Below are 14,335 nucleotides of genomic sequence, written 5' to 3' on the forward strand. Positions count from 1 at the left end.
AGGTGTTGTTTTGTTTGGTACTAAAAATGTCTGACTGACTATGTATAATAACCTTCTTACCCTAGATTGCTTAGCATGGCTTTAAATAAAACTGTGAGAAATCTAAGAATTATCTTTGACCAGGATATCTTCTTTACGTCATACATACAAGAAATATCTAGAACTGCCTTTTCCCACCTAAGGAATATTGCTAATATTGTCCTGAAATGATGCTGATTTGTTACTTCCAAATTGGACTATTGTAACTCAGTATTGATAGGATGTTCCAGTTAATCCAAAATGCTGAAGCCAGAGTTCTGGAATTAGCAAAAGAGATAATATTTCTTACATTAGCATCTGTCTATTGGCTTCCTGTAAAATCCAGAATTGAAGTTAAAACTCTTCTCCTCACATATAAAGCTCTTAATAATCAAACTCCATCTTATCCTAAAGACCTCATAGTTCCATATTGTCCCAGTAGAACTCTCTGTTCTCAGATTGCAGGTTTACTAGAGTTCCTAGAGTTTCCAAATGTAGAATGGGAGGCAGAGCCTTTAGCTACCAAGCTCCTTTCCTGTGGAACCAGCTCCCAGTCCAGCTTCGGGAGGCAGACACACTCTCATTTAAGACTAGACTTAAAATGTACCTTTTTGTATAAAGCTTATAGTTACAGAACTACCTCTGAACCACCTCTTAGTTATGCTGCTATAGGTTAGTCTGCTGGTGGACCTCTACTGATACACTGAACTCTTTTCTCCTCTCATATATCCATTTAAATACTACCATTGCATGTGATTAACTTTGTGTCTTCGCTCTCTCATATTTCCTCTAATAGAAAAATCCTCTCCAGAGTCACCTAATGCTTGCTCAAATAGGATTGTTGGGTTTTCTATATAATTCTTTATACAATTAAACTTTGAAAGTTCTTAAACCTTACATTGTAAAGTGCCTTGAGATAATGTCTGTTGTGTGCACTATACCAATTAATTAATTTTAATTTAATTTAATTGAAAGCAAGGGAGCCACAACCAGAAAGGATCCACACCAACACAAATACAGGATAACATGAATACAGAAAACCCAGTATATATACAGAATTTGTAAGGCTGATGAAAATAGATTATTGAAAGTAGGCCAATGATTGTAGTCTAGGGTGGAATGACAACAGATATATGACAAGAAATTGTTGGTTCCTTCTCCCCTTACAGAGGGGGGAGGAATTGTAAAGATTGATGGTCAAGGTAGAAAAGATCTCCTGTGGTGTTCTGTGGTTCATAATGTTGATGAACGTGGTCCTCTGTCGAGCCAGCACAGTGTGTAGTGGGTGAGAGGGATTGTCCAGGATTAAGAGGAGTTTGGACAGCATCCTCCTCTCAGCTGCAACATGTATAGCTCCACTCCCAGAACAGAGCCAGCCCTCCTGATTATTTTACTCTGCCTGTTAGTGTCTGTCACTTTCAGGTGTCTGCTACCCCAGCAGATCACAGCATAGCAGATGACACTGGCCACCACTAATTGAATATCTGCATCATGGTGCTGCAGACGTTGAAGGTCCTGAGCCTCATCTGAAAGTACATCTAGCTCTGAGCCTTTTTGTCCAGTCCAGTTTGCTGTCCAAGTGCACTCCCAGGTATTTGTATTTGATCGATATAACCTCTACCTCCTCCCCCTGTATAGAGAGAGAGGTGACAGGACTTCCCAGATGTCCATCAACAGCTCCTTTGTTTTACTGATGTTGAGTTGAAGATGGTTGAGTCAAAACCAGCTAACAAATCTGTCCACCACCCCTGTACTACAGACCACAGTGTCAGACACACTCCATGATCCACGGAATCAGGGGAGTGTCAACCTGCATGTTTTTTCATTTCTGTCCCAACAGTGTAGGCTGGATGGCATTCACAGGATACAATTCACAGGAGCTAGGCTTTTCCACCCAAGAGGAACTTCTTCAAGTGCAGGCTGAGGTTGAAAATGTGTTGGAGAACACTAAATAGGTGAGGAGCACAGGCTTTCTATCTGGCCCTGCAGCCTTTGTGTTGTGAAGTCTGTTCCGCTCTCTCCTCACCTGATGTGCTGAGCTTGATCATTTGGTTGGTGGCTGAGTCGTGTGGGGGGTGCTGAGGAGCCTATAGTGAAGTGCAGGGGTTTCTGAGGCTCAGACTTGAATCTATTGAAAGAATTATTAAATTTCAGTTGGCTGCTGGATTTGGAGCCAGTGATGGTCCTAATGCCCCTTCACACCTCCCCTGGTGTTGTTATGCTGAAGGCTTTGTTCCAATTTCCTCCTGTAAGCCTCCTTCCCCTCGCTGATCCTGACAGACAGTAGTCTCTGGACCCTCTTTACTGCCTTCCTGTCTTCTGACCTGACTGCCTTGTTATTTGTCATTCAGGGTGGCTTTGATGTCTTGAGTTACCCAGAGCTTGTTGTTGGTAAAGCAGCAAATACATTTAGTAGGTACGTGGGTCTCCACACAGAAATTAATGTAATCAGTGATGCAGTCTGTCAGTCCATTAATGTCCTCACCATGAGGTTCACAGAGAGTTTTCCAGTTGTCTCTTCATATGTGTGAGGGCAATATCTCGAGATGTAAAATTAGTATAAATGTCTTTGAGTCGATGATTAACTAAATAGATATCGGTAATCAAAGGTCAGAGGTTAAAAATCTGTGTCATGTGACCTCATGTTGGTCAAAGGTTGAAGGTTAAGTTTACCATGACTTAATGTATGTCCCATTTTCATCAAACATGAAGGATATAGGGGGAATTTCATCACTTCTGCCACAAATGTCCACTGGACATACATGCATGTAAACTTCGGTATAACTGGTTGGCAGAGGCATACAGTAGTTGAATAGTTTTCAATGATTCACATAAATACACCAGCCACAACATTAAAATAGCTAGTGGTTTTAATGTAGAGAATAACTTGCAAAAGTCATGATTTACAAAAGTAACAAAGTAACCACCAAAAAAAAAAAAAACAGCCCAGAGTCTTTACAAGATACTCTAACAGAGGTGATTAGTAAAAACAAATATTTTGATCAAGTGAGGTTTTCTTTCTTTCACTCCCAGTGCAAACTGAATTGGCTCAAGAATCATTCTTCACCTTCATTGCAGTGGTACAGGTTTGCTGTTATGATTAAAGGCCCAGTCTGCTAATTTTAAAAACATTTAGCAGTTCTTTAAAAACAACTGTGAGGCAATTTTAATACAGTATTTGACTACAGCACTTAATATATCCTGAGCGTCTATTCTTGTTTTTGGTATTACAAATTAAATAAATGGTTTGTTTTTTTAATGAAGGTTTTATTTATTTTAAAGAGCCAAATATCTAGCTCTGTTACAGGTCCTTAAAGCTTTATTTTTTTAATAACTACTCTCAGCTGCTTTGGTAATATCTCTTCAGAGGAGATCACTGGAGATGAACATTCATTGTCATTTGCAGGATGTCTAGTGGTAAGATTGGTCACTTTTGAATATGGCCCCTTGATGATTAGGAGGAAAGAAAAACTGTTGTTTTTGTATGTGCTGCCGCACCTGTGTCTGTAAATGCATATCTGCAATGTTAGAAATTCAGTTGGTGCTGACATGAGGCCTATGATTGTGCACATTAATGATATTTCCACTGGACTTTCCAATGGACCTCAAGCAACGTGGATTCTTTGCCTCTCCTCTCTTCCTCCAGACTCTGGGACCCTGATTTCCAAAGGAAATGCAAAATGTACTTTCATCAGAGAACATAAATTTGGACCACTCAGCAGCAGTCCAATCCTTGTTGTCTTTAGCCCAGGCGAGATGCTTCAGACGCTGTCTGTTGTTCAAGAGTGGCTTGACACAAGGAATGCAACAGCTCAAACCCAAGTCTTGCATATGACTGTGTGTAGGGGTCCTTGAAGCACTGACTCCAGCTGCAGTCCACCCTTTATTAATCTCCCCCGCATTTTTGAATGGTTTTCATTACACAATTCTCTCCAGGGTGTGGTTATCTCTATTGCTTGTACACTTTTTTCTAACACATCTTTTCCTTCCCTTCGCCTCTCTATTAATGTGTTTGGACACAGAGCTCTGTGAACAGCCAGCCTCTTTTGCAATGACCTTTTGTGTCTTGCCCTCCTTGTGAAAGGTGTCAATGGTCGTCTTTTGGACAACTGTCAAATCAGCAGTCTTCCCCATGATTGTGTAGCCTACAGAACTAGACTGAGAGAACATTTGTTCGTTTTGAGTTAATTAGCTGATTAGAGTGTGGAAAAATCCTTTCTTTAAATTGATCTTGATCTTGATTCTGAATTTAGGTTTTTCATTAGTTGTCAGTTCTAATAATCAAAATTAAAAGAAATAAACCCTTGAAATATATGAGTCTGTGTGTAATGCATGAACATAGTATACAAGTTTCACTTTTTGAACAAAATTAGTGAAATAAATCAACTTTTTGATGATATTCTAATTATATGACCAGCACCTGTATACTCACCCTACTCTATTGAGCAAAAGGACACAAAAGCCTAAGAGGAATAATCGACCAAGACAGAGTCAAATAGATATTGTAAATTTAAAAACACAGAGTAGAGAAGAGGACAGAGCTATACAGGCTGTATTTTCCAGATTTCGTACAGCTCTGTTGACCCAGCCAGAAGCCTATCTGATAGTCCATTGAGGAAATATCTGTGGTCAAATATTGCCTTAATCAACAAAATTTTAACAAAACGGGCTTTGTTGTCCTATAACTGGTACAACCAACAATAAACTCTTCTGAATATTGAAATTGAAATATTAATTCCCTGGTCATTACAGATTCTAATGTGGTAATCTTATGTAATTAGCAGACATAAAGCAGTCTTTTCGTGAAGCAGTGTTTTTGTTTTGTATCTCACCCTCCTGCCATACACCATATATGGACTTCCTCTTCCGCCACTCTCCACTCACCGGACTAATTACTCATTCAGTTCACCTGTGCATCACTCTGTTTTATAAGCACCCCTCAGTCGATTGCTGGTTTGTTGACATGACATACATGCTGTTCATTGCATTCTCTCTGGTTAGTTAGTTAGCTGGATTGCTTTGGACTTTGTTTGTTGGCCTTGTGTTCCTGTCTGTAAGTTGCCTGCCTTTTGCGGTGCATTTTTTCATTGTTACTGTCTTGTTTGCTTTGTATGTTTGTTCCCGTTTGCCTGCCTTCCACAGTGATTTTGGTTTGCTACTTTGTACATCTAGTTTGTCTGTTAGTTTTTTGTCCACATTAGTGCGTAGTTTTTCGTTGTTACTTTGTATGTCAGGTTATGGTTTTGTTTGTGTTTACCCACCGTGTTTCGGGTCTCCTTAAGTTGATACTTTGTTAGTTTGTGTTAGTTCCCTGTGTCCCCTGCCCTTTTTGTCAATAAAATATCCTTTTGTTCGAACCCGTTTGGTCCCCTCCAGTCCTGTTTGTAACAATTTCATTATCATATTATTATTATTTTTTTTACATTTAGGTATTTGGCAGACACTTTTATCCAAAGTGACAGGCAATTAGCAGTGGCTAGGGCACAGATACTTGGAAATCAAGTAGGATAGTGGTCCTCAAGAACCAGGACTGGACTTCCCAAACTGTGGATGAGGCCACACATTTCTGTCCAGATATGACCCAAGCCTGATGCAGATGAGTTTGTGCAATGCTTTTGCCTGACTCTGGGAAAGGCCTTCAGGTCTCTGAGCATTAAGCAGAACAGACATTTTAAGTGCTCTCTCATGTACTGATGAGTCCTTTAAGATTTTCAGGTATCCACCCTCTACGTCAGCAACGTGTATTTCTGCACATCTACCCATCATTCAAGACATAAAATATTCTGTAAATCACATAAGTATATAAATATTCATGAAAACTGCACAACTGACACTTATGCTAACATTTTTGTCTTCATCTCAGAATAGTAGCAGCTCCCCTGTAGTTGCCTATTTGTACTTTATCTCAACACCCACCTCATATGTGAAGTGCATATTCAGAGAATGGAGAGAGACTGACTAGATGATTAACACTTAAAAAGTGTTAATCATATTATGTGCCATTTCAATATGGTCACAATCAGATTCCAGTAGTGTTATGTACAGTATTTATCTGATGGTGCCCCCTCATCTCCTCATGCATGGCACAAATAAATAAGATAGTGAATGAGTGGCTACAATGGAAACTAGATATGACCTGTGTTATGACATCTGATTCTCAAGCATTGTCAGTTTTAACAGTACTACTATTGAAATAATAGAGTAAACAAAGAAAGGAGGCAAACTGCTTTGTTATTCCAGTGAATCATAAAATCAAATTTTCAAGTATTTGTTATTTTTAATTCTATTCACCCCAACAGTTTGAGGCAGGTGGCTGCCCATCCTATAGAGGTTTATTTCTCTAAAGGGAGTTTTTCCTCTGCGCTGTCACTGATTAAGTCTGCCCTTGAGCTTACAAACCCTCCAACCTGAGGCATCAACTTGATTACATGTACTGCAAAGTGGAATTCTGACCATGTGACCACAAATGACATTTATATCTGCCACAACACTCTAAATTAAACAAATGAGTCATTGACACAAGCACAGGGAGTGCCAGCTCAGAGGGCAAAATTACTACAATGCACTATACAGCTAGTGCATACATTTCTTGTGCATACATATCTTGTGCACAGACAGCTTAGATCAGCTCTTTGACCAGCAGATGGCAGTGTGTGACATCACTGAGACACTCATACTACTAAGCCCATTTCCATAGATGGGTGTGAAAATGTAAAGATCCAGTACATACGTGGGTTTTGAGGCTTCAGCCTGGTCCGTCTGCAGTTTATGACCTCCCTCCACCTCCATGGTGCAGTAAACAATCCTGTTTGGTGCCAATGACTTTAGACCTTGAACTTCCATGATCACCACCTGAAACAGACATAGATCAAACACAAACAGGGAAAGAGGTTGGAATAGAGGGACGTTTGCATAGTCCAAATTACAAGTTTGAACAGCAACAAAAGTAAGGACAACAAATGACTATGGTGGTGAAAAATTACTAAATGATGAGGAAGATAAAGATGTAGATGAAGAGAACTAAGGCAGATCAGAAGACGAAGTGGTCTAAAGTTTGTGTCCTCCCTCTACCTCTGAGGGAAACTGTAAAAAGAAGAATAAAGTGTAGTTTTCAGAAAGGAGGAGAGGAGACAGGCTCTGGGTGGTCAGGAGGTGTTTTCAGATGACTGGACAACTACAGCAAATGTGTGGAGTGGTGATGTTAGAGAGCAGAGGTAATGAAGGTGAAAGACTTTAACTACTTAGGGTCAATGGTTCAGACCAACAGAAAGTGTGGATAAGAGGTGAAGAGGCGCGTGCAAGCAGAATGGAACAGGTGGAAAAAAGTGTCAGGTATGTTGTGTGATAAAAGAGTGTCAGTGAATAAATAAGTATCTTGAGTAAATCTCAAAGAAGTCTTTCCAGGACCAAAAGAGACATGCACACATTTAGGGCAGCTGTCACCAGGCTAAAGCAAACATTCATTATAATGCAAAAACATAGTAAAAATGTGTGTTTTTCTCCAACATACTAGAAGCCATCAACAACGAGGCAGTAAAATATTCATATTGCTACTAGATCGCTATGTTTTATGAATCTTTGTGAAGGGAAAACTCGCACAGAGGCTGGTCACATCTTGAGAAAATTGCATACTTTTTTGTGTCTCTTTTCCCAAGCCATTTAAGGTGGGATTCAGTAAGTCTTCCCCTCTGTAGAAATCTTAAAAGACAACTCTATACACTAACCCAGGGTTCATGAAGAAATTTCCTGTGAGGAGGATTAGTATGACAGTTGGGCTTTATTTATTAGTCCAGACAATATGCAATTGTAACATTGTGTTTTAGTATGGGCTGTTCAATATACATTTATGTAGCAGTTTACAAGAAAACCCTACAAGGCAAAGACACTGATAAATAGCTTCCAATGTGTCTAGTGGCTTGACATATTAAAACCAATTAATTTTGCATGAATGCATTTGTGTTGTTTTAATAATAATAATTATTATTATTAAACATATTTATGGGCTGACAACTGATAAAAACATTAATTACGGGTACAGTAAGGCATTATCTGGAAGTTGAGTCATGGCAACTGCACTTCCCTCTTCTTAGGTTGAAACATCCTAATAGCTTCTTCAGTCTGAAGATAGCTGGTTAGAAAGCTTTAGGTATGCATACTTACAACCTGGTGTGAATTGGGCCTCATCCTTCTGGGGGATTGATGAAAGGAGGAGACAGGTTGTGTCTAAGGCCTCTACCTCTGTTGAGTGAGGGGGTGTTGATTTGCATATGCAAGACTTCACTCACACCTCTCTCAAACCACTTTGCCCAATATGCAAACATCATTGTCCTTGAAAGTGTCCTTTGTTCTTTAGTCGAAGGTACATAGCTAAATCAGATCCTGTGTCATGATTCCAGCTCTCTCCTGTCTGTTTGTTTCCGGTTTTCCACCTCCCTGCCTCATGACTCTGATTATTCATTAGCCACACCTGTGCCATTCCCTCTCTTCACTATTTAAGCAGCTCCATGTGCCTCACCACTCTGCCACATCTCAAACCATATGTGTCAAACTCATGGCCCACGGGCCACATCCGGCCCCGTGTGTAATTATATCCGGCGAGATCATTTCTATATTATTGTTATTAATGGCGATATGAAGCGCTGGTAACACAATAACCTACAGATCCCATAATGCAGCGCTTCAGCTGCCTTGCCGAACACATTCCACGTTAATCAAGTTTAGCTTATGATGCTGCAACTTATTATGAAGCTAGTCCTCACGATGCCAAGTAATGTTGAACCATATCGTTACAACGGTGTTCAGAAATACACACTTTGCTGATAAACTGAGTTCTCACGGCGCTTTGGTGACTTTGACGAACAAGAAAATAATTTAGAGTTGCTTCGCAACCCATTTACCGTCTATGTGGAAACTTCACCTGTGCAGATTCAGATGGAGCTGATTGAGCTGCAGTGTAATGACTGAAGGTAAAGTAGGACACTGCAGGACCCGCACAGTTTATTCACTCCATTCCCGTAGAAATGTCCCAGCTCTATCCACATGCGGCTCGAACCTTGTTTATGTTTGGTAGAACAAATCTTAGTGAGAAGCTCTTCTCAGTGATGAAGACTAACAAAACAGCACACAGGAGTCGTCTCACTGGTGAGAACCTGCAGTCCATCCTAAGAATCTCCACAACACAGAACCTCACACCAAATATAAACGAACCTGTTGACAAAAAAAGATGCAGCTCTGATAAAATGACATAAGAGCAAAGACAACTGAATGATTTGTTTTGTTATTTCTGAAAAGCACAAATTTTATTTATATTCCCAGGTTTTGTTATGCAGCATGTTCATATTTTGAATTTGGATAATTTTGACAGGATATATTTTTATGGAGAGCAAAATCTTTTGGGATATTTAAAATGTAAGTTATTTTTTTTATATAAAATTCCATAAGATTAAAGAAATTTGAATGTTTGTACTTTTAATGTTTACCTTATTTCTAACTTAACTTAACTATAATTTAGACATGATATATTTTTATGGAGAGCAAAATAAGTTTTAGTGTGTTAATGATAAATGTTTTTCCTGTTCGGCCTGCGACCTAAAGTGTGTTTTGGATTTTGCCTAAAGCTTGCTCAAATGGGATTGTTGGATTTTTCTATATCATTCTTTATACAATTATACTCTGTGAGGTCTTACACTGTAAAGTGCCTTGAGATGACCTCTGTTGTGATTTGGCGCTTTACAAATAAAACTGACTTGAATTAATAGAAGCAAATAAGAATTTCTTTTCAGCAATGTAGCCAGACAAAGAGTCATAGCTCTGTCAAACCTAGTATCCCCTTAACCTTTAGCAGAAATTAATTGATGAAATGAATTTCTTCACAAATAAAATCACAACTATTAAAAAAAAGTTATCAGACCCTCCCTGCAAATGGCATGGATGGACTCGTATGTACAAAAGCTCTAGATTCACTTGTCAGACCTCACTCATACTTAGAACTCTTCTTCACTGTAGATCATTGAATAAATTTCAGTAATTACTTTATCTAAACCATCAATATGTCATAGACCCTATCCCGACTACACTGTTCAAAGACGTCTTATCTTTGATCAGCACGTCCATATTAGATCAGATCAATCTATCTTTAGTAGCAGGCTATGTCCCACAGGCTTTTAAAGTTGCTGTAATTGAACTTCTACTCAAAAAGCCTACTCTGGACCCAATGGTTTTAGTAAATTATAGACCAATATCCAATCTACCCTTCATCTCTCAAATTCTTGAAAATACCTCATTAATGTCAAAACAGGTTTCTACAAAGTAAAATGGCTAACCTAATCCAACAGAGGTTCAGATATTTGGTGTTAGTAGTACTAACTCCCTCATAGTAGTCATCTGTGTGATGGCCTCTGGGGTGGCCTCTCTCACTATTTTCCTTCTTGCACGGCCACTCAGTTTGTGTGGACGGCCTGTACTAGGCAGATTTATACATGTGCCATATTTCTTGACAAAGGATTTCACTGAACTCTGCGGGATGTTCAGTGCCTTGGATATGCTTTTGTATCCATCCATTGACTTATGCTTTTCAATGACCTGTTCTCTCAGTTGCTGGGAGTGTTCTTTTGTCTTCATGGTGTAATGGTAGCCAGGAATACTGATTAAAGTGCCTTGAGATGACTTCTGTTGTGATTTAGCACTATACAAATAAAAGGATGTGCCTTTTTTTCTCCACACATAGTGTTGTGATTTTTTTCCAAACAACTCAATTTTGGTTTCATCTGTCCACAGAATATTTTGCCAGTAGTGCTGTGGAACATCCAGGTGCTCTTTTGCAAACTTCAAACGTGTGGTCTGACTCCGTCTTTTGTACCCTCTGATTGCATGAAACATTAAAATCATTTACATACATAGTTGCAATTTTACATAATATACCGTTTGCTATGTTACATGAGGTTATTGCACTGAGTCCTTGCATTATGGGATTGGACAGTTCAGCTCAGACACAGCTTGGGGGAAGAAGCTGACTCTGTGTCTGGTGGTTCTGGTGGCTATAGCTCTGTGGCGCCTGCCAGAGGGTAGGAGCTTGAACAGTCTGTGTGCAGGGTGTGTGGGGTCAGCAGTGATACTGACAGCCCGTTTTCTGAGTCTGGACCGGTACAGGTGTTGGATGGAAGGAAGCTCAGTCCCAATGATCTTCTCTGCTGACAGGCTCACCCGCTGCAGTCTGTGCCTGTCCTGCTTGGTGGCTGAACCAAACCACACAGTGATGGAGGTGCAGAGGACAGACTGGATGATGGCAGTATAAAACATGGTCAGCAGCTCCTGGGGCAGATTGAGCTGTCTGAAGAAGTACAGCCTCTGGTGAGACTTTTTGCGGACTGTTTCTATGTGGGAGGACCACTTCATGTCCTGGGAGATTGTGGATCCTAGTAACCTGAATGAGTTCACAGTAGATACTGTGGTATTGTGAATGGTGAGGGGGAGGGGAGCCAGGCGGTTCTTCCTAAAGTCCACTGTCATCTCCACAGTCTTGAGCGTGTTGAGCTCTAGCTGGTTCTGACTACACCACTGGACCAGCTGCTCCACCTCCTGCCTGTATGCAGACTCATCACCGTCCCGTATCAGTCCGATAACGGTCATGTCATCTGCATACTTCAGGAGTTTCACAGACAGGTCCCCTGAGGTGCAGTCATTAGTGTACTTCCTTCTCTGGATCCCTCCCTTGTGGAGAACTACAGACCGGTCTCTCTTCTTTCAATCCTGGCCAAGACTCTGGAACGTGCAGCCTTCAATCAACTCTCTGACTTTCTTTCCCGGAACAACCTCCTTGATGTCAATCAGTCTGGCTTCAAGAGTGGTCACTCCACAGACACGGCACTTCTGACTGTTGTGGAATCCCTACGGGTGGCAAAAGCTGCAGGCAAATCTTCTGTCCTTATTCTATTAGATCTATCTGCAGCCTTTGACACTGTGAACCATCAGATTCTCATGACTGCACTCTCAGACCTGGGCATCTCTGGATCAGCTCTAGCCTGGCTTCGGTCATACTTGTCCGAACGAACCTTTAAGGTATCCTGGCAGGGGCGTGTCTCTGACTCTCATAACCTCTCCACCGGTGTACCGCAGGGCTCAGTCCTTGGTCCTCTTCTTTTTTCAATCTATACCTCTTCTCTAGGCTCTATCATTCATTCGCATGGCTTTTCTTATCACTGCTATGCAGATGACCCACAGCTCTTCCTGTCTTTTCCGCCGGATGACTCAACTGTCTCATCTCGCATCTCTGACATCTCTGCCTGGATGAGAAAAAGACACCTTCAACTCAACATACCCAAAACTGAACTTCTAGTCTTCCCTGCCAGACCTTCAACTCAACACAATATCAGCATTAACATTGGATCTGCGGTGATTGTCCCTACTAAGTCAGCCAGAAACCTGGGGGTCATCATTGATGACCAGCTGACCTTCACAGATCACATCGCCACAGTCGCTAGGTCGTGTAGATATGCCCTCCACAATTTCAGAAAGATCAGACCCTATCTGACGGAGTACACAACCCAACTCATTGTACAGGCGTTGATCTTATCTCGCCTGGATCACTGCAATGCACTACTGATGGGTTTACCGGCATCCACGACCAAACCCCTCCAGATGATCCAAAATGCGGCAGCACGCCTCATTTTTAATCAACCTAAAAGGTCTCATGTCACACCGCTCTTCAGATCTTTGCACTGGCTTCCTGTGGCTGCAAGGATCAGGTTCAAAGCTCTGTTATCTCAATTCAATCGTTCAGGTCTACATCCCCTCCCGTCCACTGCGCTCAACCAGGGAACGTCGTCTGGTGGTACCAGCACCACACAGTCGACACCAAGGAAAACTGTTCAGCTCAGTGATCCCATGATGGTGGAATGAGCTGCCTATCTCTGCATGCTCAGCCACCTCACTTGCAATCTTTAAAAAACTGCTGAAAACAGAACTCTTCCGCATCTTCCTTTGCACTTAAAAAAAAAAATAATAATAAAAATAAAATTCTACCCTTTCTTTCTAACATCTCTTGAAACAGAAACACTTTTTCGATAGCACTCTGCTTTGATGTTGTTTCTCCTTGACTTAGATTTTGGCTGCTTGCCTTGTTCCTCACTCAGTCACTTTGGATAAAAGCGTCTGCTAAATGACTAAATGTAAATGTAAATGTAAATGTGTACAGGGAGAAGAGCAGTGGAGAAAGGACACACCCCTGTGGTGCGCCGGTGCTGATGGTGCGGGTGCCAGATGTGATGCTGCCCAGTCGCACCTGCTGCCTCCTGTCAGTCAGGAAGCCCTTGATCCACTAACACGTGGGAGCAGGTACGGTGAGCTGGGTCAGTTTGTGGTCAAGTATTCCAGGGGTGATCGTGTTAAAGGCTGAACTGAAGTCCACAAACAGGATCCTGACATACCTGCCAGGGAGGTCCAGGTGCTGCAAGATGTAGTGGAGACCTAGGTTTACTGCAACATCAGACCTGTTTTTCCTGTAGGCAAACTGCAGGGGGTCCAGCAGCGGGTCTGTGATGTCCTTCAGGTGGTTCATCACCAGCCTCTCAAATGCCTTCATGACCACAGAAGTCAGGGCGACAGGTCTGTAGTCGTTCAGGCTGGTGATGGTCGACTTCTTAGGCAGTGGCACGATGGTGGACTGTCTGAAGCAGTTAGGCACTGTACACAGCTGCAGAGAACGGTTGAAGATCTGAGTGAAGATCGGTGCCAGCTGGTCAGCGCAGAGTTTCAGACAGGTTGGGGATACACCGTCGGGTCCCTTAGCCTTTCTGATTTTCTGCCTTTGAAGGAGGGAGCAGACGTCTTCTTCACAAATCTTTAGTGAAGGTAGGGGGTCTGAAGACGGGAGGGTGTGAATGTTGGGGGGTGCAGGTAAGCCTATTGTGTGGCCAGGAGGTGTGAGGTGGTCCTTTTCAAACCGGCAGTAAAAGTTGTTCAGGTCGTCTGCCAGGCGTTTGCTAGCCTCAGGGTGTGGAGATGGTTTCCTGTAGTTGGTGATGTGCTGCAGGCCTCTCCAGATTGACGCAGGATCATTTATTGATAAGTTATTCTGCAGCTTCTCACCATAGCTCCTTTTAGCTGCTTTGATCTCCATTCTCCATTCTCTCATTCATACTCCATTCTTGTTTGATGTTTTCCTTATTGTAAATGTGTCAACAAAAATATTAGCATGTGCCAGAGATTTCTGTATGTCTTTAGCTGACACTCTAGGATGCTTCTGTACCTCGTTCAGCATTCTGCACTGTGCTCTTAAAGTCATCTTTACAGGACGACTACACCTAGGGAGTGTAGCAAC

The 14,335-nt window shown here is 41.6% G+C and overlaps 1 protein-coding gene across 3 annotated transcripts in view; it reads right to left on the reverse strand.

Annotated features, from left to right (window-relative positions):
• The window catches only part of cadpsa (Ca2+-dependent activator protein for secretion a), a 174,366-nt gene that overhangs the window by 99,552 nt on the left and 60,479 nt on the right, over nt 1-14,335 (reverse strand). For all 3 annotated transcript variants that reach the window (XM_026344705.1, XM_026344706.1, XM_026344704.1), the window contains exon 6: nt 6,749-6,870. In XM_026344705.1, the coding sequence (XP_026200490.1) occupies nt 6,749-6,870 (122 nt within the window). The remainder of the gene's footprint in view (nt 1-6,748; nt 6,871-14,335) is intronic.

Source organism: Anabas testudineus, chromosome 5 (assembly GCF_900324465.2).
Source record: "Anabas testudineus chromosome 5, fAnaTes1.2, whole genome shotgun sequence".
Lineage (NCBI taxonomy): Eukaryota > Metazoa > Chordata > Actinopteri > Anabantiformes > Anabantidae > Anabas > Anabas testudineus.